Source organism: Manacus candei, unplaced genomic scaffold (genome assembly GCF_025592945.1).
Source record: "Manacus candei isolate 608988 ecotype Guabito, Panama unplaced genomic scaffold, ASM2559294v1 h1tg000017l, whole genome shotgun sequence".
Taxonomy (NCBI): Eukaryota; Metazoa; Chordata; class Aves; order Passeriformes; family Pipridae; genus Manacus; species Manacus candei.
In genome coordinates this window covers 3,138,541-3,166,013 of record NW_026138065.1, presented here as the reverse complement: position 1 = coordinate 3,166,013, position 27,473 = coordinate 3,138,541, and the positions used below count along the sequence as shown (strand labels likewise).

Sequence of the window (27,473 nt, the reverse complement as noted above, 5' to 3'; positions counted from 1 at the left end):
TCTTATCTGTCTCCATAAATTTTACCTGGGCTGGATAGTAGGTGCCCACCAAAGCCACTGTATCACTCCCCTCCTCAACTGGACAGGGGAGAAAAAAATATAATGAAAGGCTCACAAGTTGAGACAAGGACAGGGAGAGATCACTCACTGATTGCCGTCACAGGCAAAACAGACTCAACTAGGGATAATTAATTGAATTTATTATCAATCGGAGTAGGATAATAAGAAGTAAAGCAAATCTTAACACCTGCCTCCCCCAACCCTCCCTCCTTCCTGAGCTCTACATCCTTCCCCTCAGCAGTGCAGGGAGACAGGGAATGGAGGTTATAGCCAGCTCATCACGGGTTGTTTCTGCCACTGCTTCCTCCTCAGGGAGAGGAGTCCTTTCCCTGCTCCAACATGGAGTCCCTCCCATGGCAGCCAGTACTCCACAAACTTCCTCAATGAGTCCTTCCCACAGGCTACAGTACAGTTCCTCACAAACTGCCCCAGTGTGGAACCCTTTTTTCATGGGGTGCAGTCCTTCAGGAACAGGCTGCTCCAGCGTGGGTACCCCATACGGTCACAAGTCCTATCAGGAAACCAGTTTCAGTGTTGGCTCTTCTCTTCACGGGTCCACATGTCCTGCTCCCGCATGGCCTTCCCATGGGGTCACCACTTTCTTTCAGGCATCCACCTGCTCCAGTATGCATCTCCTCCATGGGCTGCAGGTGGATCTCTGCACTCCTGTTGACCTCCATGGGCTGCAGGAGAATCTCAGCTCTGGCTGAGTCTGGAACACCTTCTCTCCCTCTTTCTTCACTGCTCTTGGTGTCTGCATAGTTGTTCCTCTCACATATTCGCGCTCCTCTCTTCTCTGGCCATAATTACTGCTGTACAATGATGTTTTTTTCCTTTCCCTTCTTAAACATGTTATCTCAGAGGTGTTACTACCATTGCTGATGGGCTCGGCCTTGGCCAGATGCAGGTCCATCTTGGAGCTGGCTGGCATTGGCTCTGTTAGACATGAAGAAAGCTTCCAGCAGCTTCTCACAGAAACCACCCCTGTAGCCCCCCCTTCCATCAAAGCCTTGTCCTACAAACCCAAAACAATGTTATCAAAGGAGGATCCCCATCTGTTGATCTCCTCCTGCCTCTCTCTCACTTTCCCTGACTATGCCAGCACTGTTTGTGAAAACTAATGGAAAAAAGAAGGCACTGAGACCTTTCTGCTGTAAGAAAAAACCATAACCAACCTCAGCCCAAAGTACTTTTTACATTCCTTTTGACAACTCTAACTTCTAAAAAAACCCCAGCAACTTATCCAGAAGTTGCCATATTTACACAAGAACAATAAGGAAAAGACAACATTCTACTTGACAACGTTTTCATTCTGCTTGACAATGGTTTTTAAAGAAGCACATAAATAGAACTTTGAGAACAGCCATTAGATGTAAAGATAGTTGCTTCTGTGACCTTTACCTGATGTACGAGCCACGCTGCCCATATAGCGCACAGTCCCGTAGTCGGTGCCACACGAGACTCTCCGACCCAGCGCATCGGGAGGCACCCAGGCGGTCATCCCGGGATACCTGGAGTCCGGGTTCTCGTAGACCTGCAGGGATAGAAGCGACGCCCTCAACACACGTGCGAGTCGCTGCTTTACAAAGCCCCGTACCCTGAGCTGCTCTTCTCCCTCCCGGCGCTACCGCTCCCACATCCCATCCCATTCCATTCCCCCATCTCGGAGCAGCCTCTTTGGTGCCGGTCCCAGCCCACGGGCCCCGAGGCTCGGGGCGCAGCTCACGCACGGGCAGGAGGTGCAGCCCGGGCCGACCCGCACACACGCCCGCTCCGCCCGGCTGCCCCACTTCCGCCCGGAGCCGCCCGGCAACAGCCACCCCGCCCCGCCCGGGCTACTGGCGTTCTCCCATTGGCCCCGAGCCCACAGGGTCGCCCTACCTCGGCCCGCTATTGGCCCACCCCCGCCTTCTGCCCCTCTCGAGTCAACGCCTTCAGGGGCAAACCGCAGCAGGGCGTGGCCGCCGCGAAGCTTCCTGGGTAACGCAGTTCGTCAAGGCGGCCCCCCTCCGCGGGTTTGCTGTCCCTGGACTACAGTTCCCAGAATGCTGCGGGAGCCCTGTCTGGGCGGTGCCGGGAAGAGAGGCCGCCGCCGGTGGATGCCGCGGGCCCAGCCCGCGAGTGGCCGCAGACTAGCGGTGGGCGGTGAAGAGGAAGAGACATTCCCCCAAGGAAGCGCCGCCGTGTTGTAAAGCAGCGCGCGGTGGGCAAACCCCTGCAGCGCCGGTGAACCGATACCGAGTGAGAGATTGCTCCGAGCCTGGGGCGCTCTCCCGGGAGGCAGCGATTGAGAAGGAGGTGAGCGGCAGCAGCACCTGCCATGGGGAACTCCCGAGCAGCTGTATTCCCTCGGTATTGGGCGCTGCTACATTTGTTGCTGCATTTATTTCAACATCCGCTATTTGAAAAAAATATCCCCAGAGAAGAGCTGTAACAATGAGGGAACGCAGCTTATAAAAGAAAACAAAATAAAAATCGAGGTGCCCACTGTGTGTAGATTAACACCTGTGTTCTAGTATCAGTCGGTGGGGAACAGAAGTTTAGCAGGAGCTCCTTGGTTTGACAGAGATAGGTACAAGAAGACCTAATACCTTTCTCACAGGTTTGTGGTTATAAAACTAGAAGTATTCTAGTTCATGTTTTTCACATTTGTTCATCTCTCATGTGTTTCATACTTTACTGTCTCATTCAAACAATATGATTTGAATTTTGGGACCACCAAGACTGGAACAACCATGACAGCAAGTAATCAAGAAAGTCTTTCAGGCCCATGCCTCTGCTTCTATTACATTAAATGTGGCAGGCAGTATATTTGTGCTCTTTACTCTGAGTGTGTGATAGAGACTGACTACAGAAATCAAGTACAGGTATTTGGTAACACTAGTACATTCCTATAAAAATAATCTGGATAACGTGTAAATTTTTTAGCATGCTCAGAGCTTGCATCTTCAAGTAATAGGCTTCAAGAGCATGCTTTACTGTTTTGCATAAAGCAGCTGCTCCCCAAAGGGACAATCCAGCAAAGATCTCTGTGCCTTTAGCTCGGAGTCCTCCTTCGCCATAGGTAATATGTTACTTCAGGCCAACTAATAGCTTTGGGGAAAAGACACCCTAGCCCTTCTTTCATATCTTTAGTGGTGGTGGTGGTGTCTCATCTGGATTCCTAAGCCCACTCATCTCCCACAGAGGGCACCCTTGGAACGATCTGTTCCAGTTTAAAACGATGCTGAAGCTAGCTAGATAGTGGTACAAATGTGATAGCAGGAACAGCACTAAGCCCCTCTCGCTCTCCTTTTCTGACTCATCCACTGTTCCTGAGGACAGAGCTGAGAGCATGCCTCACTTTGTGCTGTTATCAAACAGCTTTAGTTCATCCTCTGCATTTGACAAGGAACAGGATAGTCCCAATGCCAATGAAACAACTAGACTAATTTAACATTTTCACCTTGTTACCTAGAATCGTAACTTCTGCATTTTATAAGCACCTAAGTAGAAATGGATTTACCTTCTAGATTTATTGAACATACATGTTGGTTGGTGTAAAATATAAGAGATTAGGTTTATAGCATAGTTTTTATATTTCTGGGAAAAGCAATGACAATTCCTCCTTATGGCTTTTACTTTGACTCGCACATTCCATCCCACCTCCAAAAAGAAGAAAACAGTTAGCTACAGATCCTTCAGTTAAGGCCATAGAAAAACTGTTGGAGTTAGTTCCATGCTTTATGTACTAACTCTGCAATTAACAGAAATTCTATTTTTAAAGAACTTTTCCTTGCCAACCCCCTTTTTTCTCCCGTCCAATTTGTTCATAGAGGTTTGGTGTCAGCCTGGTTTTAATAACTTCAGTCAGTGAAAAGTTATGCCTCCCTCAGCTAGCAGAAGTTCACAGCAGAGTAACAGAGTAGATTGTAAGAGAACAGGCCAGTGTTTATGTATTTCAAAATACATTAAAAAAATGTATGCATTTGCCAATTTTCCTTTTTTACAGACTGCAGTAATTACTGAGTGATTAAGTAACTTCACACTATATGCTTTAGAAATATCAACTGAAACATTATGAAGAGAGTGAAAATTACCTACCGTGGTCAAGAGATGATGCAACTCCTTACTGTCAGCACATAATTAATATACCAACAGGGTGGAGAGTATTTTCATGGAGTTCAAAAGCAGAAAGTTATCCATGATTTCCCTTCACATCAGAGTTAGTCTTCTACACAAATTCACATCAGGTTTTGTAGTGCTTTCCCTGGAAGTGTCACATTAGGTCTTCTTTAAGTATCCCCCATAGTTCTTTATGCTGTACTAAACCCACATGATCAGAAAATACTTTTTGAATGAGCTTATGGAGAACTCACTTGTTTCACAGAGTAGAGAGATGAAGAAAACTATCAGGATTAATGTGGTTTAACCTGAATCTTTATTATTAAGTTTTGCAGATAATATGCTTGAATTGAATTAATGAATCATGGATTACTCCTAGCCACACCTCACAAGGTACCTTCTAAAGTAATTTTAAAAAATGCCACAGAAACAGTGAACACTGATGCTCATCTTTGGTAAAGGTTATTCAGGAAGGATGTTAATGTGAGGTAGCAAACAAGTCAAATAGACACATGGCAGATTATGTTTCCCTGACTTCAAGAACAGAAAAGTTATTAAGAGAAAGAAAAATACAACAATGAAACAACGTACTCTGTTTAATCTGTAGCTTTAATCAAAACCTTTAGATGATATAGCCAAATGAAATAAATAACTATCAGAATAAATAATTTTTAACTTGAATATCTCTCACAGTCTATTTGGAAAGCAAGAAGGGAAGCTCAAAGAAACTAACCACACTCTTTTGCCTTTTCTAACAAAGTCAAGTAAATGCTGTAAAATGAGGTGAAATTACACGAGGCAGCCTCGGGAGACTAAAATGGGTTTTCTTATTCTCTCAAATACTTTCCCTGGCCTCTGTCTACCTGCCAGCTCTGACATTCATCAGACTCTTGCTGAGTGGGATAATTCATTAACCCAGACAAAAATTAACTTCTCTTCCCCAGGGCTAGGGAGTTAACTTTTTTCATAAAAAGACCTAACAGGCATTAGCACCAAAGCAAAATAGGTCTTGAAAGCAAACAGGTAGGAGAGGGAAAGTAGCTCAAGCTACACGGGACAAAAATAATTTATGGCAATATAAAATGTTACAAGCTTTAGCTTCCTGAAAAAAAAAAAAAGTTTCAGGCATTTCAGGATTGTAGAAAATCTCCAATTACTGTTGTGAAGGCATATGATGAACCAAGATTTACTGCTGTAAAAGCAGACCCAGACTATTTTGTTTGACCAGGATCAAAAATGAGTTTGATGGTATTATGTATGCTGTGGTATTAGCAGAGAATAGAAATATAACTGAAAGAAGAATTACAGCAAAAGTACTGAGTAAATAATAAAAAGAATATAGTAAATATCAAACCTGAAATGTAAAACAATTAAGACAGGTCAAAGCAGAGTAAAAGATGCTCTTGCACATGAATAAAATCCTGGCCCAATTCAGTGATAAAGTCATATTGAAGTTCAAACCCCACAAATCCCATGTTTTTATAGCATGCTGGCATTTTAACAATAATTGAGGAAAGCACTCATTAATACAGGAAAACTCTATAGCACATGCAGGCAAATTAGCAAAATTAACTTTAGTTGAAACATAGAGATGTGGCAACAGTTTCTTTCCCACTGCTATTAACATTTTCAGGCTGTTTGTATCAACAACTGGCTGATACATACAAAGTTGCTCTTAGTAACTGAGTACTGAGTACAGTCCGAGTTCAGAGAGGAGAAAGACAAGCTATGTCCTCAGGAAGGTCTTGAAATAATGCCATTTTCATTGTAATTGATGGGGAGAACATCAGCCTTTGAAAAAGCAAAGCCAGATGTCCCATCCAATGGCTGGCTACTCAAAGACAGGTGACAGCATTCATTTACGTCCAAGCAAGCACACAATAAAACAGATTGAGGTGTGGGAAATTTTACAGACTGATGAGTATTTGCATTTCTCTTTATATGCACCACAAGAGCCAAACCCCAAGAAATGCCATGATAACCTGACCAAAACTGAACTTGTTAGCAATAGTACAAAGATAATAAGGGGAACAATTCTGGCTCAAAGCAAGTAACATTGAAACCAGCATCCTCTTTGTTTCCCCATGGCAAAATTTCTCTACTTGCAACTCAGTTTTCTGTTCCGCAGCAATGCGTACCTTGTGAAGATCAGGAAAATACCCCACTTCCTGTGTTGTGGGAGGTATAGCAACAGTGAGTGGCACTAGTACAACTAAACTAATTCTGCAGCCACAAGAACTCCCATGCTGCTTTAAAGAAGTGATTTTCCTAACATTGCTTAACCTCAGCAGCCTGAATCAGCGGGAACATTGGAGAATATTGATGAGAATGCACAATCGCATCTTACGGCATCAAATATAAAATCTACCTTGACTAAGGAACATCATCACTACTGGCATTTAATACTTAAGAGATGTTCTACCAGCTTAACAGATGAAGGGGAAACATCCCAGTCTCTTCCAACTCCTGAATACATCAAGAAAAACCCTCACAATCCTGTTTATCTTAACCAAAGTGAAGAACAACAGCTCTGCTTCTGGGTCTTTTCAGATATACCTTCAGGGTATGCTTTGAATACTGGTATCAAAAGCCTTGAAGGCAGAAGAGTAAGACAGAGCTGTATGGTTTCTTTGTACCCTGGGAAAAGAAAGCTGGACCAACTTTTCCCTTCTTACCCATTTGTAGTTTAAATGGCCTGCAGCTGGAAAACATCAATGTACTTACTCCTACATTAATGAAGGCACACTCTACAAGATATGGTATTAGACTAAATACTGGGGTGAATTCCTAGAATGAACCGAACCAAAAGAGCAATGACATAGCAGAAGTCTCAGATGGTAAAGAAGTTTTATACAAAAAATAAGAAAGGCTACCTCTTTATGAAAGTTTGATTACACAAAACTGTTTACGTTCAGCAATTGAACAGACACTAAGCACTAAGTACACTTTGCACTGTGTTGCAGTTACAATATCCTAATAGACAGAAGGATACCTTTCACAGTAAGACTAGGAGATTCTCCTGACAACAGTAGTCTTTTCAGTGCTCTCCCCTATTCAACATCAGCTGCAACAGTGCTTAGAAACTCCCAAGACATGGCACAAAATAAATGTAACTTGCTGCAGATAGTATTTTCTCATAACACATTAAAAATTTAAAGGCTTCTAAGCACTGCAAGTTATGAAAAAGGAATTACAATTCTCTTTCATTAACATTAAAAATACCTTTCACCAACTTGAAGCTATTCAGTCCTGGCAACCAGGTCCATTCAGTGAAAAGGCTATTATTCTATGCCTAATCAGTCAAAGATTCCTCCCCAGCATGCAGATAAAAGGGATAAGCTGTCATCCGTAACTACATAATATCTCTGACTGAAAGCAGTCATTCTGAATTTTGTTTGATCACTTTCAGAAGAATATTAAGGCTGCCCAGGGAAGACATTACAGCAACCTTCTTCAGTTAGTTTTCTCAGTGGGTTGAGATCATGGCTCTCCCTGCTTTCCAGGTACAGTAAATGAACACCTGCATAAAATTATCCTTTAGCCTTTCAAAGCCAAGTAACTCTGGCCATTTCAGAGTACGCTTGAGCTAACACCACAGCTTATAGCACCAGTCCTACCTTTGATCCAAACCATTACCTTCCTACCCCAAAGCAAAGCTTTATATAGCTGTGAAGACAAAGGGAATTGAACCTGATTAAAGCCAGCCCAGCCAAGAAAAAAACCCGAACATCTCTGCTTACACTTTCTTCACTTTTTTCTTTATATACATTTATTTATATATAGAGAGGTGAGCAGTCACTTATCAGTCCTACCCCTCAATCTTACTTTCAGTCCCATTCTATTTTGGTTTGTCTATAGTTTTAAAGCTTTATTTAAGCAATTAACAAAACTGAAGTGGTAGTGTAGCTTGTAGAACAAGATACTGTACTCTGCTATAGCAAAAAATTACAGATCTTGTATCTTTGGAGAGATCTATAACATGCCTCCAGACAGCAATTCAGAACAGGAATGAAATATGAATTATGAATAAATTCTTGGAGAAGCACCTCAATTATAAGCAATTATTAAAGAGACCTGCACCAATTACAGTGTCCTAAAGTTACCTGATGTGAAGCCCTTTCCACTTGTAGTAGCAACTTACTGTGTTGCTATTTACAGTTACATGTATGGGCTCTAATGCATAGATTTAAGTTCCTGGCTACAAAATGTTTGACAGTTTCAAAATCTAAAACCAGGTGATCAAAATTATTCACTGAAAAGCTGGAATCAGCTGTGAATTTTCACTTTGCTGATGTGATGGAATTTTTTCTCTAGGGTACTTCAAAATCTTTACAAAGTCACAATTTCAGACTAAACATGTCTTATTTGCATATAAAATGCTATCTTTCATAATTCACATTCCCCTGAAAATATCCCCAGAAGCTGGCTAGGATATTCCCCTTAGAACTTAGTAAGCTGATCCATCTGATCTTCACAAGTCTAACTTAGAAATACCATACAACGATTTTATATCCATTGTGGTTGCAACTATCTTCTTCTGTTATTTAACATACATTTTGGTTTACCAGAGCATCGTTTGAAAATGCACAATACACATATGTCAATATGATTTAAACACAGAATTTTAACCAGAAGCCTATGATAGCCTGGTTAGAGACACAAGAGTTTTAGGCATGAAATAATGCCTATGATTGTGTAAACATGATCACATTTAGATTCAAAACTTGTTTCAGTTCTAGTACATCTGCTTTAACAAAGCCGAGTGTAAGCAGTTACAGTTAAGACCTTAGAGATAATAGGGTATATATTTCAATACTCAGTGACACGTTGTTTTTAACAGTAATTTCTGTTAACATAGCTACAAGAGAAAGTTTTACATGAGACTGATTATCACATCTCTCAGTCTGGTTATCTTTCCATTTTAAAAAGAGTTTTCACCCACACCCAGAAGTTACATTTTTAATTTTCAGTTTCTTTGAACATTTTGCTCAGCTGTTCAACTAGTGCTACAAGCTCAGGGTTTCCCCCAAGTGATTCAATTTGTTTATAGGCTTCAGATTCAAGCTCCTTCAATGTATTCCGAGTGTACTCAAAGGAACCAACATTTTCAAGGTAATGCACACAGTATTTTTTTATATCTATGTTCTCTGTCCTTTGACGTAAAATGTTTTGCACCTGAGTACTTTCAGGTCTTGACCAAATTGCATGAATGGTTGGGAATGAGAACTTGCCCTCAGTTAAGTCTTCACAAAAACTCTTGTTCTCACTATATTCTTTGGAGTGCAAGTTGGCATAATCATCTCTTATTTGGAAGAAGAGACCAAGTGTGTTAAGGAGTGGCTTTAAGTCTTTTTTGTAATTTGAGAACAGCTGCATGAGGCCTACAGCTAATCCGAAGAGACCACCTGTCTTTTGCAGTACCATAGCTTTGTATTCAGCCTCCGTAGGACAGGTGTAAGTATCCCTCCAGTAAATATCCAAGCCTTGACCTTTATGGAGTTCCAAAAGTTGGCGGGTAAAAACTTTAACAGCATCTGGATGATCGAGGGTTAAAACCTTCTCTAAGCCAAGAAAATACACATAATTAGCACAGTTGATTACAGATGGAATTCCATAGATACTGTGTGCCACCGGAAAGCCCCGTCGTAGCTTTGAGTTATCTTCAATATCATCCACAAGTAGGCTTGCATTGTGCAACATCTCTGTCACTTCAATGATAACCTATTATAAGAAGAGAAAATTATTAAGTCTGACATTGTAATTTAATACCCTGTTTTGAAAGACCTTATTTAAAATTGATAATGTTTTAAAGAAATATATTCTCTAGCCCTGAGGTTCCCCTTTAGACCACTTGCTTTTACTATTAGTACAGATTTATGATTCTCTTCATCAGCCAGTTTGCTGTAAGTCCTAGATCATGTGGTCTGTCTTTTGTATACTGTTTTCAAATTCAAAGTGAACTTACTCCCTGAAGTGCTTCCATTTGCATGCCTCTCTTCATTGTTGCTACAGTTCTAAAACAGCCATTGTCTAGAAGTCTGTTAGTAGAAACATGATTAGGGGAAAAGAAAATAAACAGTGTTTTCAAACATTTAGATTCACTAACCTCAAATCTCCCCAGGTCAGTTCTTGAGAGCGTCAGGTATCATCCATTATCCCATTTGTCTCATAAACCTTGTTTTGATAAGCAGAGAGAGTTCATCTTTCTTTTCCCACACTTTGTGTGGTTATCTTCAGTACTGAGCTCTTAAAGGACAGACTATTCTCTCTGAAACGTCATTTGGAAAATTCTTGGCATAAAGACAACAGCTACAATATCTTTTCGGAAGCTTCCTACACACTTACTACTTGTTACTAGGTAGACAATATCATACACCACCTGACGTGTGCAATAAACTCTTCAGAACATCAGGTTTGTAGCTGACTAGAAGTGAACCTTAACATCTCAACAAAAAATGAAGAGTCTTAACACTATACACTGCTTTTATTGCACAGCTGTTATGCAATCAACAGGTATATTCAGCACCTACTTAAATAGAAATAAATTTAAGCATATAAAACTGCATACTGTATAAACTCACTGCAAAACACATCTGATTAAGTTATGATTTTAAAGCTAATGAACCAATTACACTTGCTAGCTACAAACATTGCACTCAGTCAACATTCATCAAAACAACTGCTAAAAAAAAAAAACTAAGGTCACCATAAAATAGTAGCAAGTACCTAGTATGGTCCTGTTTGGTGGGTCCTGTAGGACAAAACAATAAGGACTTTGCTGTAAGCATTTTTTTGGGGCAGCAAGCCACCTGATGTTCAGTGACCAATGTCCTAAAGACTAAAACCTAAACCCCAGGAATTTAATTGCTTTACCAAGATATGACTGCCAGAACAACACACTTAACCCTCACGACTCACTGACCAGCAAGAAGTAAGCCCTACTTGGACCTGTCAAGATACATTGTTGACCACTGACTTAAAAATCAAAGGATAGAGCACTTATTGAAGGCAATTCCATATACCTATTTGTTTGAATATTCTTTTGGTCCACTATCTCATTCTCAGTATTATCAGGAAACGTTCTATGTGTTTTATGAATTCCTTGGATAAGCTTATTCCAGCGTTTCTCTTGCTAACCTATTTCATATCACTGTCACTTTCATGATCCCTTGCAGCTTCTATACATTAAAGATTTAATGGAAACGGTGCTTCATGACTGTGCTTGAATCAAGTTATCTAGTGAACATAAGACAGTGTCAAAAATGCTTCAAAGGTGAAAGTAAGGAGTGAAATAGCTCATATAGCAGAAAAAGCTTATTTTATAAGACATCAGGAAGCAGCTCAAGAAAATGAAAAGACTGCTCTTCATAATGACATCTGAAGACCCAGTACAGTGTTGTTTTCTTACAGTGTAAACTATCTAATCAGTACCTGCTGCACTATTAGTTCACCACACAGATTTCTTCAACTCCTTATCTGCAATAGCTCTAAAATTTCGTTGACCCTGTACTAGGCCATTTCAGTGTTTCTTTAGGAGAAAGTTCCTCTGACAAACCCAGTGTTCTCTAATTCAACAAGCTGGAGTCTCTCAGTGCAGCACCAGATTGCTACAAGAAATTCAGTGAGTGGTGGGTGTGAAGAGACCACCTGGCTGGGGAAAAAAGTGAAATGGTGGCAGTCAATAGTAAAATAAACTGCCGAGGAACAGTAGCCTCAACTGTATCATCTGAATAAACTACATAAAGACAAATAATCTAAGGTAAAAAAAAAAAGTCCCAGAATATATGCCAGAATTCAGATTTCTAATAAAAGAAATACAAATAGCTGGAAGGAAAGTAGGCTGTTAGACACAGGGGACATCTTAAGAAGATTATGAGAGATGTCAAAAAGATGATCAGAGGTGGTCCTGCAGACCTCAACCATCATTAGTTATCAAAATTAGTACAAGAATGCACGAAAGCTGTAATAAATGGGTCAGGATGCAGATTAAGAGATGACAGGGTCTTGGTTTTGTCCTCAAAGGCCCTGAAGAATAAAAATACTAAGTTCCATCACAAACAACTTAAGTGGTAAAGGAAACATTAAAACATTGGTTTTCTTCATAAAGATAATCAAAACGAGTGGTCCAACTTCTCAATAATAGTTATGTGAGCATCAGTTTAAACTAACAGAACTGGTAACTTCTGCTCATACAGAGGCACTGCAGCTTTAGTTTACTGTATCACTAAGCAAAAATGGACCACACCGTCATGGGTGCTCAGCAAAAGGGCAAGAGGCAATTGTCAGACTGTAACATAAAAAAATCCTAGTTGAACAGAATGGAAGGGTTTGTTATAATGGAAGGACTAAATCAACACATACAATACACAGGTTGCTATGTTTTATTTGGATATATATTTGAGCACAAAGGGTAAGACGTGTCTAGCTGAAAGACAGAATAAATCTGGCTAAAGAGTTATACAGACAGATTGCAAAATAGAAGAATTGCTAGATTATGAATGCAGACTCTTAAACCACTTTGCTACTTGAGGGCTATGAAGTGTCACTCTTAAGCCACTCTACAAATGACTACTTCACAAACTCTAAAGGTACTTCTGCCAACCATTAATGACATTAACAAGGGACCAGCTGGGTAAGGGTCAAAACCCACAACTGATTATTTTAATTCCTTACATTGTCTTGGACACAGAATATTTTGCACTCTCTATATGCAGTTTAGCAAAACTGCAGTCTAACCTAACACAGAGGATAATTTTTCATTTTGCAAGCCACAGTGTTTAAATACACAACCATGCAGCTTGCACCATTTGCCCAACAGAAAAGCAAAAGGGAACAAGAATTCCTAGTTTAATGTTTCTCATTAGAAAGTAAGGACTGGAGACTGTATGATATACCCCTCACAGTTTTGGGTTTGTAAAGTTGATTTAACTGCTGTCTTTGATATTCTTGAATCAAAATCTTAAGATTTTATTTTCAACCACTACATTTACAAGATAACTGTCTAGCTTCTTTCATAAGTCATTAAAAACCTCAGTGTTAGTAACTGAGTTAAGTGGGTAACAGTGATACCTGCTTATCTACAACTTCAAAGATTGAACAGACTTAGAAAGAAGTAACTATCATGCAAGTGATTTCTTTAGTGTTGCATCATACTAAAAAGCCTTGTATTAGAGTTGTTTTCCTGAAAGCTTACTTTATACTCAGAAAATAGTGCATTTAAGACTTCTTACAATTTACGCTAACTACTAGAATCATCTGTTATCAGTAATCTTAGAAGAAAAATAACAACCTTTTAAAAATAATTAGCCAGTACCTGTATTTTATCTTCTGGAACATTCAGCCAGTGATTAAAGGCCTGTGACAGTTTGGTTCTCACTTGCTTACCTACAATAAAAATATTATAAGCATTTATAAAAATAACAAAGTTCATTACTAGGGACAGTTTGTCTTAACAACTAGAGCTGACTTGAGACCTGATTAAAAAAACCTGATCAGTGTGATGACCCAAAAGTGGAAAATATATCACTGCATAGCTTGTTTCTTCATTGTATAAACATCAATTAGCAGCAGTTTCAGTTTTAAACATTTCACAGCAATATGCAAGGCACATATTTACAGGTTACTATATTTAGTTTTGACAGTTTAATTAGTAAGGGATCCTGAGTATGTCGGTAACCTGTACAGATCAGCTTGTTACTTCTGAAAGTAAGCCCTAGTTTCTAAGGAATGTTCAAGATTAAAATGTTTCAAGTATGATTCATTATTAGTGAAAGTATGGGTATTTGTTGAATATGTACATCTCTCAATTTTTAGTTTTTTCTCCCGTAGTATTCTTCACTTGCTACTGTAAATTCGTCAAACAGGAAACTGACATTTCATATACTTACTAAATAACTCTAAAAAAAATCTGGACAGAACATTCCAAACAGAATGGAACTTTCCAATAATTCAGATATTTATCTTATACTCAAGAAATCTGTCTACAGATAATAGGATTTGGTCTGCTTTGGTTAAATCTACTTTGTTGGAATCAGGCAGTCACCCTGTTTCATAGGAATGAAAGAGACAACACCAAATGTCCAAGTTTAGTGTCAAAATCAGCAGTATTGTTTGATCCAGATGCAATTTACATGACAAGAGTTAATTTCAAGAGAAGTTAAACTCTACGCCTATAAATTGTTGATACCAGCTTTCTTTAATAATTGGTTAGTATTCAGGTACAAATATTTATTCAGTGTCTACTGATGTTCAATATAAAATGAAGTCTTCCCCTACCCACACTGAGACAATTCTGCTCTGAACTTTGAGAAGCTCAGCTATGGACAAGATCTTCGAACACCTTAAGACAGGTTTAGAAAAACAGCTCTGCATACGCAGCTCACATAAGGAAGGCCTTTTGAAAAAGCTTTAAATAAACTTCAAAGCAGTGCAACATAGACAGTGGGTTCCATATTACTTGTCTCAATGTCTACTGAGACATTATGATTCTGCAGTATTTGTCCTGCTGTTGATAATTCCATCTTGCCCATAGCACCGAAAAAATTTCAACGTTTGAATCTCTCCCTAAGGCTTCTCTACTGCAGTGTGACCAGCACATATAGAACAGAATAATAAAAATGGGCAAATTCACTTGCAGTGATATACCCTGGAGAAACCAGACTGAGAATGTTTCATCTTCTAATTAAGTCACCACCAGGTAAGCAATAGCTTTGTGGGTTGAGCTCTGTAGCAAGGGTGATAACCTTCTTCCCTGGATCAGAGGTCTGAAATTTTTGTCTCCATTCTCAATGATTTCCAGTGCTTTCTGTCACCACTATCTTTTGGTTTTCACTAGAAGAGATTAACAAAATGGTCCTTTTTCCTCCCCCAGTAGCTTTGTCCTCTGGTTCTGTCCAGTGTGAAAGAGCATTCTTAGCTAGACATACACAGTCATTGGCCTGTTTTCTCCATTGTTGTTTTCTGTGCTCAGTTTTAAATACTAATAGCTTCCTGAAGAAGAGAGGGATTGTTTTGTCTCCCCTTGAAAATAACTGTTACAAACATCTGCTAAACTGTAGGGCTTGCCAGTTAAGTACTAACAAATATTTCACTACATCCATAAAGAAAACCACTCAGAGATAATATCGCATTAAGGAAGTGTACCTTATCTATTACTGTTTATTCACTTCTAAATTACATTGATACAGACAACACTTAATTCTGTTTTTCTGAATGTGTCTCCTAGAAAATATGCTTACAGAATGCTGGATGTTCAGCAACGAGCATTATTTTATCATGAGGAACTTGACTACTAGCACACACTTCAAATGGATTAGTAACATGCACAATGGATTTTGCCACTTCAGTTCCTTAGTACAGAGAGCATTTGAATTGTTAGACTCGTCTATCTTGACTAACATGGTTTCCTAGACACTGACTATTCAAGGAAAAAACACCATGTAGTGAAGCAATTCATCTTTCCTTTTATAGGTGCAGATTTGCTTGTCTTCTAAAGGAACATTATTGCTACAAAAATGCCATTTTATCTTGTTCTGAAGTCAATCTCACCTGGCCTATGTGATAGTACAGCAATTTTCTGTATGCATATTTTATGCCTGCAGCCATGCTACAATGGCAAAAGACCAAACCTCTCTAATGCTGGTCTCTAAAGCCTAGATGCAGAAGACTATTCCTTGCCACACCTCTCCTCTCCCCAAACTAGACAACAATACAGAACTCTAAGACAAAATTAAAATGAGCACTGCCAGGATTATCTAGTTTCTTCACTGTCATTTGTCACTGCTCTGTTAATTATTCTAAGCAGGCTATTGTAATATTGAAAAATAGAGGTCTAACATCCAAAATTAGAAGCTCTACCTACTGCATAATATAATAATAGATGTTACTGCATCAAGCTTTTATCAAAGGTATGATAAATGCATTTGGTTTAATCTGCCTAAGATTATTACCCAATATTACCCAAATTGAACAGCAACTATGAAAAGCTTTCCTCCTTAGTAATACTGGGTGGAAAATGTGAGGAAAAAAAAAAGAATATAAGAGATTCATTCTGATGAAATTCCTTCTACAGATAAGAATGTTAAAGCTTTATCCTTAAAACAAATATCAAGTCAGATTAAAGGTGTACTGAGGACATTCCCTCCACCTCTTCAGATGAGATGCCTCTCATCTAAAGAAAAACAAAAAGAAAAAAAAATAATCAGCCAACTCACTCTCTTTCTCTCCACAATTGTCCTTGTGACAGGGAAGATCCAAACCCCACAGACCTCCAGCTCTGGACAGACTCCTGGTTAGTATTTTTTCACTCTCGCTGCATTAAAGTAACAATAAATTACACCCTTAAGGCAGCACCCCACTTACAGAGAGGGTACATAAAAAGGCTAGAACAGCATGGGAAAGAGCAGAGGGACTGTTAACCTACCCTCCATTACAGCCTCACTAAGCTAATTCAACTCATTAGCCCAGCAGAGAACTCTGCTTTTTGCTAGGTTAGCTTTCTGCCAGCTTAACGTACTGAGTCAGCTTATGCAGTGGATCTACCAGAGTCAGTACAGGGTGAGCAGCAGATGTTGAGGACCAGAGAAAGGGGCATTGCCCTTCTGGAAGAAGCAAGCCACTATATTACCTCCACTATATTGTACACTGGCATGTTTAGCTGTGTCCTTTGATGGATTAAAACTAAATGGATGAAGTCCCCAAGCAGACCTCCCCAAGTAGCTATAAAGAACACTACAACCAGCATAAACAAACAGCAGAAGAAAAGCAGAGAGAGCAGGCATATACACTTTTAACCTGGGCAGCCACTTGTGACAAATTAGGGTCACTGACAGAATTCTCTATCTTAACTTCCCCATTCATAATAGGGTTAACCCATCCACAGTTGTGATCCTGATTTTTGCCTTGTTCCTTCTCACAATCCTGAATGCCTCTATGCCATGGTCACTACAGCTAAGGTTGCCTCCAGTCTTTATGTCCTAACCAATTCTTCCTTGTTTTAAGTGTGAAGTCCAGTATAACACCTTCTTTAATCAGCTCCTTGATCACCTGTGGTAGCAAGAGGTCATCAATGCATTACAGAAACCTTCTGGATTGCCTGTGTCCTGCTGTGTTGCTTCTTCTACCAGACAGTGAGGTAACTGAAGTCTCATAAGAATCAGGGCATGTAAATATGAAGCATCTTACAGTTGTTTGAAGGTCTCATCTGCTTCTTCCTGCTCAGGGGGTCTACTGTAAAGACTCACTATAGTGTCACCCTTATTGATCTGCCCTCCAATCTTAACTCATAAGCTCTCAACAGGCTTATCTGACTGAAAGTACAACTCCATGCAATTCAGCTGCTTTTTCACATAAAAGGCAACTCCCACTCCTTGCTATCCTAGGCTGTCTTCCTAGGCAGTCCACATCCATCCATTGCAGCGTTTCAGCTGTGTGAGCTATCACAAATCAGATACTCCAATAAAATTACTGCCAACCTCTAACCTCTCCTGTGTATTCCCAATAACGTATGCATTTGTGTAGAGGCACTTCAGAGAGTCATCCAATCTTGCAGATTCCTCAGAAAAAGTCAGAGCTCCCCCATCATGTTCTGTTCGTACTTGTTGGAGTGCTGGGATGGTCTGCTTTCAGCTCTGAGATTCCAAGGTGTCTCTTGTTCAAATCAGCCTGTACCCTTTGTCCACAACTTCACTAATTCCTTACTTGACTGTGTAGTCAGTTTCTTTTACTGTCATTTCTAGTTTAGTCCCTTCTCACACGTTGTTCAGTCTGTTAGCAGAGACACTTGTACCCTGACATGGGTAGGTGGATGCTATCTCCTCGTGGTAGTCCTTGCTCTACAAAGGGAGTCTCATGGCCATAAGATGCAAAGCTCTGCTATCAACATGAGCTGTGCAACTAACTAGTTGTTGACAGGCAGTATCTCTTTATTCCTCTAGACAGTGAGGGGAAGGGGTTGAGGATCATGGAGAAAAGCCACGTGGCTTCCTGTGCCCTTGGTTCTCATTCCAAAAGCCACACAGACTTGCTGATAAGCTTCAAGCACCCCCTTGCTATATCCATTACTGCTCCATCAGGAGAACTGCAAGGTTAAGTATTTTAAGGGTGAAACACCTTGGCAGTCTGTCCATAAGATCAGAGGTACCCAAAACCAGCAAACCTCCCTAATACACAACCACATGTGGTAGCCTCCATCCCCTGCAGGAGTCAGTGTCTTCACTACTCTCACTTGCTGCTGCCCTAGGTGCTGCTCTGATGCTTAGTTGTATAAAATCATAGAATCACTTAGGTCGTAAAAGATCTATACAGAACTTCCAAACATGTGTCCGAACCTATTTGGCAATTGCACATCTGCTCAAGGAACAGGAATCTTTCTCCTGGTGCCAGAAGCCATCAGTTCCCCAGTTCCCAGCCTTCACCACTGTGGGAGTATCCATCTCCCAGCCTGATATGCACAGACTATTCCTGCCCCTCCTTCAGTGTCACCGGATGTTTCAGACTCCTGAATATGTAGTGTCTTGTAATTTTTGTTATCTCTGATGCTGTGCAAGCCTGCTGACCCCCTTCCACTGCTCCTTTGCTTGGTGACACACTTTTTCTACCACTACATACCTTTTAGAGGCAGGGATATCACTTGTTTCTGGCCAATGGGTGCCCCCAGGCACTCCTGCAGCTCAGAATCTAGAGAGCTGCAGCCTCCATGAGGAACTTGGCCCAAGTTGAGGCCTCTGATGTGCCAAGTGCAGTTGTGCCAGTGGTAGGGATCATGCCCTGTGGTGCTTAACTCCTCCACCAAGCTGGTCAAGTTCAACAACCCAGCACAAAAAGCTGAACAACAAAAGCCAGTCCTGAGTGTTTAGCTTGCTGAACAAGCCCAGGAAAGACTGCAGCTAATACTACAGGGATATGAAAGGGAAGATGCAGTCATGAAAGGGATCAGAATTTACCCATTTCAACAGCAAGCTGTTGACCATATCAGTTTTATGGCAAATGAAGTTCCATATACTCCTTAGTGCTGCACAACCAGCTACTGCTGTTAACTCAGACAGGCAGAAATAAAAGATTCACCATGAGTATGAATCAGGTCACTTTTGAGACAAACCACAATGGAATTTGTGAAAGTCAATCCTGCACTTTATGAGACTAAATACTAGATTAATAAGTAGAACATTGCTAAAAACTAGTATGGCAATGTTCTCCTACAGTGAGATTTTACAAGAAAAGTTACTGTTTCAGAATTCTTCTCCCAGATAATAATTTCTGCTAGAGAAGGAATAAACATTAATTACCATACTAGCAGTTAAAAATAGCAATATAGTAAAAATACTTTAATCCTAGTAGCTTCCCTATCCTAGTGCTGTTGAAAGTCAAAGAAATATACAAGCTTACTTTATGAATCACCCCCAAACCATTACCATTAAAAGTCTTATTTCTGTAATGGGAATACAACTCCTTGTAGTGAGGGGTTAATCCTTAGCAGTTACAAAAATTTGTGTTCTTACACCCCAAACAACATTAGCAGGCACCTTCCCTCCCCTCCTCCCAACCTTAATACTGTTACAAAATCTCTCTTCATGTAAACAAAGTTTGATATGTATCTAAATTCATTTACTCATAGGTTACTAAACCACTTGGAGAGTTTGTTTAACTAGTCTTACAAGATAAGCAACTGGACTGTAGGGCTGTAAGCATACATATTTGACACTTAGCCAAGCTTCCTGCATAAGCCCCTCAGAGCTCAGATCAAACAAACTGATCCAACACAGAAACAGCTTCTTGTCCCTAACCTTTTGCCAGCTCACTAACAAGACGAGATTAACGAGGCAAGTTTTTAACAGGTTAGGTGGTTGGTACCACCTAATTTGATTCACAAGCTGAGAACTAGCACAAGTTAAGCAGCAGAATACTTCCAGGAGCATAGAGGATAGAACGAAACTGTCTCTTTCAGCAAGAGCTTCCTAGATTAGCTCAGGCATTTCATTTGGGTTCCACCCTATTTATAAACAGCACCTATACGCCCCTTTTTTCCCTGCTTATCAAGCTTTAGTGCTCATACTAACTCCAAGGTTCACACATATAGCTTGGTCCTACTGATTCATACTTGGCACAGCTGATTTGAGGCAATGCCAGTGTTTCAAAACCAGTAAACACCAGCTATATGATTGTGAACCCTCACTGCTTCCACTGTTACTCAACACAAACTTTCCACAGGTACATCACTTTCATCTGCCTAGTTTAAGAGAAGTCATCTCTTTTGAGTCACACCTCCATTACTGCATAGAGAAAAGTGTTTCTTGTTTCTCACCTTCTCTGAATTAAGTAGAAGTCACCATGGTAAAGTGGACTATCAGATTTATGATTCTTTATCAGGACAGGATATAAAATACTTGCACTGTCTGCAAGTGTAGTATTACATAAACCACCAGTATAGAGTGATTAGGGCTGAACTCACCAAGTAGAGGAATTTAGCCACAGGACTCAGACTGGGAAGGCTAAATGTATATCCTAGATGCATCATTTAAAGTGATAGCTCTTCAGTTAGCTTTTAGTCAATCACTTTTGCCTAAAGAAGCTTTTTTGGGCACTTTGTGCCTCTTGTATAAGCTGAGTTTTTTTTTTCTTTATCTACAATAGCTCTAAAAATAATTAGCAGATAAAGATGCAAAGGTGTCACAACGTACCTCGGTTAATGAGATAATCTAACCAAACAAAAAGTACATTTAAAGATGGTGTTGGAGGAAAGTCAATTTCTTCAGGACCACGTCTGAGAAAGCTCTCTGGAATATCACAAACCCTTTCTCAAGATAGTTCTCTGGAAAGACCACCACCCAGTTCAACACAGGCAAAGGAACACATGTGAGGAAATGGGAAATGAACTTTCTGGCATTAAAAAGGCATGCAACTGCCAAATACTTTCCTTTTCTTAGTTTTAACTCAGTGCTAACTGCCAAGTCAAATGAAATCACTAATGTAAGCAAGAAGACCCTGGATATTTGCAGAGCTTAATAATGAATTTCATTATACACAGGTATAATGAATTCAGACCCACAGGGCTCACCCTGCTGATATACAGATATGCAGATGTGCAAAAGCCACTTAGCATGGTGCCTGTGATTTATAGTGCTACTTGTCCAGGCAGAAGGTCTTCTACCCTGGTCAGATATAATTTAGATCAGGATTATTTTCCTTAATATTTACCCATATTTTGTATCTTCCTTAACTCTACCAGCATGCAGTATAAACTGGACAGAAGGCAACCGGGTAATTATGCAATAGTCCCAACAACAAAGTTATTCTGCCAGTAATTTTACAAAATTAGTCACTTCGATAGCTTGTATGGTCTGCATTACACTTTAGGTGTACAAGTAAAAGTCACAGCAAACAATCTGATTTTGTAGTCAAAGAGACTTCCAAGAGCCATAAGATATTGTTTGCTATCAAACTGCCTCCTGAATTCTGCTACATAAGTACGATTCAAGACTAAAAAGTTCACGTGAATGTATTGCTTGTAACCTGATACTACACAAGGACTGGTCGAACCTCTCACAAGTGAAGCAATCCACGGACAGCTGAAATTGGCCATAAGAACCCAGCTCTATGCATACCAGGGAGAATAAGTTACATAAGAGAAGCAGGCTAATACAGAAAAAAACCCCACCAACAAAAAACCCCCAAAGAACCTCCAACCATATAAAAACCTTTAAAGAAAAACCTCCAAGCAAAATCCACAACCCACTGAGTTCAGTATGGCAAGCAGATAAAGAACAAAACAGAGTTTAAGAATACAATCATGTCTTCAGTACTTTCTCTTACCAGTTTTTAAAGTAGCAAGTCAGCTATTCTGAATGGAGAACAGAGCAACTGAAATACTACTTACACTAGAAACAGACTCAAGAGCTACTGTACCAATCTCACCAAAAGGGTGGTTCTACAGGAGGAGGAACAAATACTGGAAAGTATTACTTTTTATTACTCCTAAATTCACAAATCAAGAATGGATAAACTTCTTGGCTTATATTTCCCAAGACAAAAGTTGCTATAAAACCAATTTTGATATTTGCAAACAACAGACTACAAAGAAACTTGCCTGGTAGTTGAAGTAAATACTGGTATGGCTCTAGGATTCTTTTAGATGTTTCATCCATCCCATCCATTTCTTTATTTCGTAAGAGGTAGTTCACTGTTAAAGAAACTGTTATTAACATTATTTAGATCAAAAATTAGGGAAGTAAACAACAGATGCATATAATTAAAAAGCCAGGTGACTTCCAGGTTAGGTAAAAATACTCCCTTTTTGCATATCACACCTTCAGTTAATACTACCTTCAGTAATAGAAACATGCATATGTATTAAATACAGTTTTCTTTAATTATTCATGAATAGTTTTAACCAACTCCTAAGACTTAGTTCACTCCTTTATATGTATTAGAGGGCTTAGCTGATAAAGTATTTCAAACATTACCATTCATAACAATGAAGTTCCAGTTCAAGTCTTTAAAGACACTTGCAGAAAACCACACATACAAACTCATATAAAGACACATACAAAACCTCTTATGTCTAATCTGATTAGATCTCCCTAAATGCTTTCCCCATACAAGAGTGGAGATGTCTAAGAGCAGAAAATACACCTCAGACCAAGGCAAACTAAAGAACACTAGCTTTGGTCTTCTGATAGAATTCCTCAGTCTTGTCTTAGAAGCCAGAACAGAAATATACCATTCTCTTACTACCGTTTAAGCATACAGACAGCTTTACACACTTTCCCATATACTATAGAGTAACAGACTCCTATGATAAATATTTTAGGATCTACAGCCTACAGAGTTCAACCATTTTCTATTGATTAAATTTCATTTCACATAATTTTAGTCATCTCTATCTGCATTTTTTTAGACTGTTTTCTGTAATAGATTTTCTGTCCTTTCACCTCTAGCCTTCCTTGCTGCACTGCAGATGCAGCAGCTCAAAACAATTCTTCTCATGTAATTTTAAGACAGGAACTGCAGCAGTAACAAAGTCTCATACTACTTCAGCATCATTTCCCAGTTACTTTGCTACTATCCTGTGAAGGACTTAGTTTTTTCCCCCGGAGCAACTGAATAGTTATGTAAATTATTCTCCTGATTTTGGCTAAAACACAGCCAATTTTCCTCCTAGTAGCGGGTGAAGTGCTGTGTTTTGGACTTGGCGTGAGAACACTGTTGATAACACACTAATGTTTTGACTATTGCTAAGTAGTGCTCACCCTAAGTGAAGGACTTTTCAGTTTCCCATGCTCTGCTAGGCAGCAGGTGCACAAGAAGCTGGCAGGCAGCATGGCCAGTACAGCTGACCCAAGCTAGCCAAAGGGATATTCCATACCACAGAATGTCATGCCAAGTATATAAACTGGGGGCACTTGGCCAGGAGCCACTGATGGTTTTATTCCTCTCATTATTATAATTTACTTTATTTAAATTATTAAACTGTTATCTCAACCCTGGGTTTTACCTTTTTTTCTGACTTTCCTCCCTATCCCACCAGGGTGGTGGGGAGTGAGCGAACAGCTGCATAGAAATTAGTTGTGGTTGGGTTAAATCACAACAAGTGTCCATGAAAATAACTATTTTAAAGTGATATTTAGAAGTATGAACTGATGCATTTTTAATGCAGGTACACTAAGGGGAATGGTTAATGTGAACAGAAACTATGTTACACACTTGCTCAAAATAATCCAGCAATATTTTCTCATCAAAACCTCAGAAGATCAGCATCATGATCACCCCTTCCTCTTAAGCTACCTGGACAAAGCACTATTCCTCAACATTCATGATAGCTTTCAGTACAGCTCAGTCAGTTCCTATCTACTCCCATTCCCACCCTCCACACCCATAAGCATTTGTAGCAGTCCATACTTGGGGAATTGATCTCCATTTATAACTTTTTCCCAAGCTTAGGTTTGGTTCAATTCTTCTACTTGCTTCACTACATATGTTCATCAAATGTATTGGTACTTCAGGGGCAAGACAGGCTATTTAAGCAAACATAGTTTCCAACAAAATGCTCATAAGACTACACCTTCTGGGACACCTTTGCATAGTTACTAGGCAGTGATGCCACTTATGAGCAGTACAGCCTTTCCATCTTATCCATGGTCAGGCCATGCAGTAAACTAAATCAGATTCGACATCCTTGACTCCCTATTTTGCTATCAGCTTGTTGGTGTAACTGAAGGGACAGGAACTGCTTTTAACCAGCACTGCCACTGAGAGTCAGCTGTCAAACCGTACCCTTACATATAAAGGATAAGTCTCAAAGGACTTCAGTGAGGAAGCAAAATCAAAAAGACTATCAGAATCCACCACCAGATGTTTCAAGTAGAAAGAATCTGTAGAGATGGATACAAAGACATACTAACAACTCCCCTGTGACTATTATTTGTCAAAAAGCCACACAGATGGTGATAGAATTAAGTGCCTAGCTATCCAACTGGACTGGGAAGAGATGTTAGGACTGGAAGTGCTCTCTTATAAAAGTCTATGCTCAGAAGTACATATTAAACTTCTTCCTCCTCCCTCAGGGAATTAGGTCTCATGCCTGTCTGTAGGACACCAAGATAATATTCAGAATCCCCAACTAACTTGAAATTCACTAGTATTATACAGCATCAACCTAAATATTTGCCTATTTCTTCACAAAAAGCGAAATATGGCTTGGCAGCAGAAAATTAGTCAGGCACTTCTGCCACAAGTGCAAAGATTTTTACTTTTTTTTTTAAATTAGCTCTAATGAACTAAGAGTGGATGGTAACTTAGCTTCAATCACTATTGTTAAACTTCTCTACATTGCTATGCTACCATGAAATGAAGTCTTAGGTAATCTCTGCCAAGGAAAAACAGTCTGTATTCATCAGACAGCTACATGTCTAACACACCCACTGAAACACTGAGAAGAACAGTGAGCAGAACCTCCCCCAAACTTATTCGAAGAAAGGGACACTTGATAAAGAAACACGTACATGAAATTTGTTACAAAGGCCTGTAAGCAAAAATACCATGATACGAGACTTACAGTCTCTTTGCACAAAGTTATTACATGTGACACAATTGGGAATTACTTGATATGAAGGTTTTTCTACAGAGGTGACTGACTGATTTGTTACAGAAGTTACACTGTTGCAGAGAGACTTCTCAGTGAAGACATTTAGAGAGATCTCAGTTACCATCTCCCAATAAAAGTGCCAGGAGTTAAACAATAAGTGAAAGGGAACACAAAGCCCTTTGCTGGTGAAAGTGCAAGAGTCAATTACATGTATGTTTATTAATAGGATTAAAGCATTTAAGGCCATTTTACCTTTCAAACCAGTGCACAGACTTCCTGCATTTCAATTCATATGCATGACTAAGTTATTCTTCCAGTTACTTCTCAGTATCCCCACATGAGAACACAGAACAGAACAGCAGAGAGCACACACAACTGTCTTTTGAAATGCAACAAACTGTCTCTCTAATAATCTCTTTGAAAACACACACAACACTAGAATAAGATGGTGACATGGGCTTCCATAATTTGGAACTACTCTAAAGCTATACCTGAAGGTGTGATCTGGGTCTAGGAGCTTTCTAGAGAGGATGAAGGCAGTATTAATTCTAGGTTACATGTAAAGAAAAAAACTTCCCTTTGGAACTTTGCAAAACAGCTTCTCATTCTATCCCTCGCATTCAATTCTGCAGAATATTCTCCCCCTCCTCCCAGGCAGGGATACGTAATCACTGAAATAGTCCAGGTCAAATATACAGATAGTATTTTAAAAAGTATCATCATCACACTGGCTCCAGTCACAGCACAGTTACACAGGAAATAAAAGACAACCACCAAAGAAGCAGAGACCTGCAGTGCAAAAGGAACCATCTAGAAAGTTCTTAAATCGGCTCCATCACAGAACTTAGTGCACCAAGACACGAAACCAGTGGGGGGGGAAAAAGCCCCAAACGGGGGTAGGGGGTGGGAGTGAGAAGGTCTGTGTCAGAAGGAATACACAGAAACATAGTGAATGTGTATTGTTACAGAAAGACTACCAAAAGTCTTAACGCAAATGTAACCTGGACACTAGTCCATGTTCTCAATCTAACTAGCAGAGCCCCGTTTACAACCCTTCCTAGGCTGACACCGAACAACACGCCGCAGCCAACCTGAGGGTGGGCAACTTCCCACAGGTGGAAGGGCCGTCAGACACTTTCCCAGAAGATGCAGCCGAGTAAACAAGCAGCTTTCCATGGCCGCAATTCCAACACTAACGATAGAAGAAGGGCATGAACATAGGGTTGCTGGGATCATGCTTCCGTTTTGACGGGATTTCCAGGTATAATCGAGCACGAAGGCTTCAGAAGCCGTACAATAACAGCTAGGCCGCCCAAGTCCCCGCAGGCAGAGGGAAGGCTGCGGGCTGACCCGAGGACAGAAAGTGAGTCGGCAGAACCCGTGACCGCTGCTGGAGCGCTGCGCTACGCGGTTAAAACTCACATTTCACAGAAGCTGCCTGCAGCGGCCAAACTGCCGCCCAGGACACCACAGCTAGACCGAAGGAAATAATTTTTTTTTTTTTCGGAGTTCAACATGACGGACGCGGCCTCTCCAGCCGCCTCCAAAGCTCAAGGGAGGCAGCCCCGGCTCTCCAGCGCCATTTTAGAAGCGGTGAGAACGAGAGCCGAGGACGCCCCGCTCTCCCTGTCCGCCCCCATTTTCTGCGCGGCGCTGTCGGGCTCGGCCGCCGGGGAGGGCCGGGAAGCGCCGCCCGCCCGGCGCAGCTACGGCCCCGGAGCTCTCCGTCAGCCGCTCCGCCCGCCCCGCCGACGGCCGGCACCGCCCAGCTCTACCGGCGGCCCCCCTTCGCCGGGCCCCTTCCCGGGCAGCATGCCAGCCCCTCCTGGGCGGGGCAGGGCGGCCACGGCTCCTGCTCCCCCCGCAGCCGGGCTCGGACCGGCCCCTCCGAGCCAGGCGTCCCCCCTCCCCCCCCCCCCGCGTCCCCCACCAGCCACGGCCGGCTCACGGGGCAGGCAGCCTCACCTCGCCGCCTCCTCCCGAACAGCCTCCGCTCCGGGAGCGGCGGCGCTGGCGGCGGCGCTGGCGGCGGCAGAGCCCGGGGCCGGAGCACCGCCCCCTTCCTTCCTTCCGCCCCACCGGGCGCCACCTTCCCCTCCCGGGGATAAAATGCGCCACCGAGCGCCCCGCTGCGCACGCGCCAGTCCCGCCCCCTCAGCTCCTTAGGATACGCCCGAGGCTCCACCTCCCCAGCGCGCGGTGCACTCTGGGAGTTATGGTCCGCCGCGCC

The 27,473-nt window shown here is 41.1% G+C and overlaps 2 protein-coding genes across 16 annotated transcripts in view; both read right to left on the bottom strand.

Moving 5' to 3' along the window:
* The window catches only part of TBCE (tubulin folding cofactor E), a 53,492-nt gene extending 26,226 nt beyond the window's left edge, over nt 1-27,266 (bottom strand). The window contains exons 1-2 of one of the 4 annotated variants that reach the window (XR_007903886.1): nt 1,942-1,963; nt 1,462-1,594 (exon numbers count right to left, since the gene is read on the bottom strand). Coding sequence is in view for 3 of the 4 variants with exons in the window: in XM_051783203.1 (XP_051639163.1) it covers nt 1,462-1,561 (100 nt within the window). In the remaining variant the exon portion in view is untranslated. Of the gene's footprint in view, nt 1-1,461; nt 1,595-1,790; nt 1,856-1,941; nt 1,964-27,208 lie in introns of those variants that run through there. The other 3 variants (XM_051783203.1, XM_051783201.1, XM_051783202.1) reach the window with 3 other exon arrangements.
* On the bottom strand, nt 4,756-27,333 carry GGPS1 (geranylgeranyl diphosphate synthase 1). 12 transcript variants are annotated; one of them, XM_051783220.1, is made up of 4 exons: nt 27,209-27,333; nt 22,247-22,339; nt 13,478-13,548; nt 4,756-9,885 (listed from the first exon to the last, which is right to left on the bottom strand). In XM_051783220.1, exons 2-4 carry the CDS (start codon nt 22,311-22,313, stop codon nt 9,124-9,126), a joined length of 900 nt encoding a protein of 299 aa, XP_051639180.1. In that variant the 5' UTR covers nt 22,314-22,339; nt 27,209-27,333; the 3' UTR covers nt 4,756-9,123. The 12 variants fall into 12 exon arrangements, with proteins under 12 accessions (XP_051639180.1, XP_051639189.1, XP_051639181.1 ...); XM_051783229.1 differs by having other exon boundaries at nt 22,247-22,351; nt 27,209-27,331; XM_051783221.1 differs by lacking the exon at nt 27,209-27,333 and adding an exon at nt 26,594-26,896 and having other exon boundaries at nt 22,247-22,351.
* Between the last annotated feature and the right edge of the window lie 140 nt (nt 27,334-27,473).

Bases quoted from the DNA above. Each gene is read 5' to 3' on its own strand.
- GGPS1 (XM_051783220.1), bottom strand. From the start codon at position 22,313: ATGGATGGGATGGATGAAACATCTAAAAGAATCCTAGAGCCATACCAG. The intron at 13,549-22,246 runs GCAAGTTTCTTT...TTTTTATTGTAG, and splicing joins GTATTTACTTCAACTACCAG to GTAAGCAAGTGAGAACCAAA. The intron at 9,886-13,477 runs GTACTGGCTAAT...TTCTTATAATAG, and splicing joins TTCCAGAAGATAAAATACAG to GTTATCATTGAAGTGACAGA.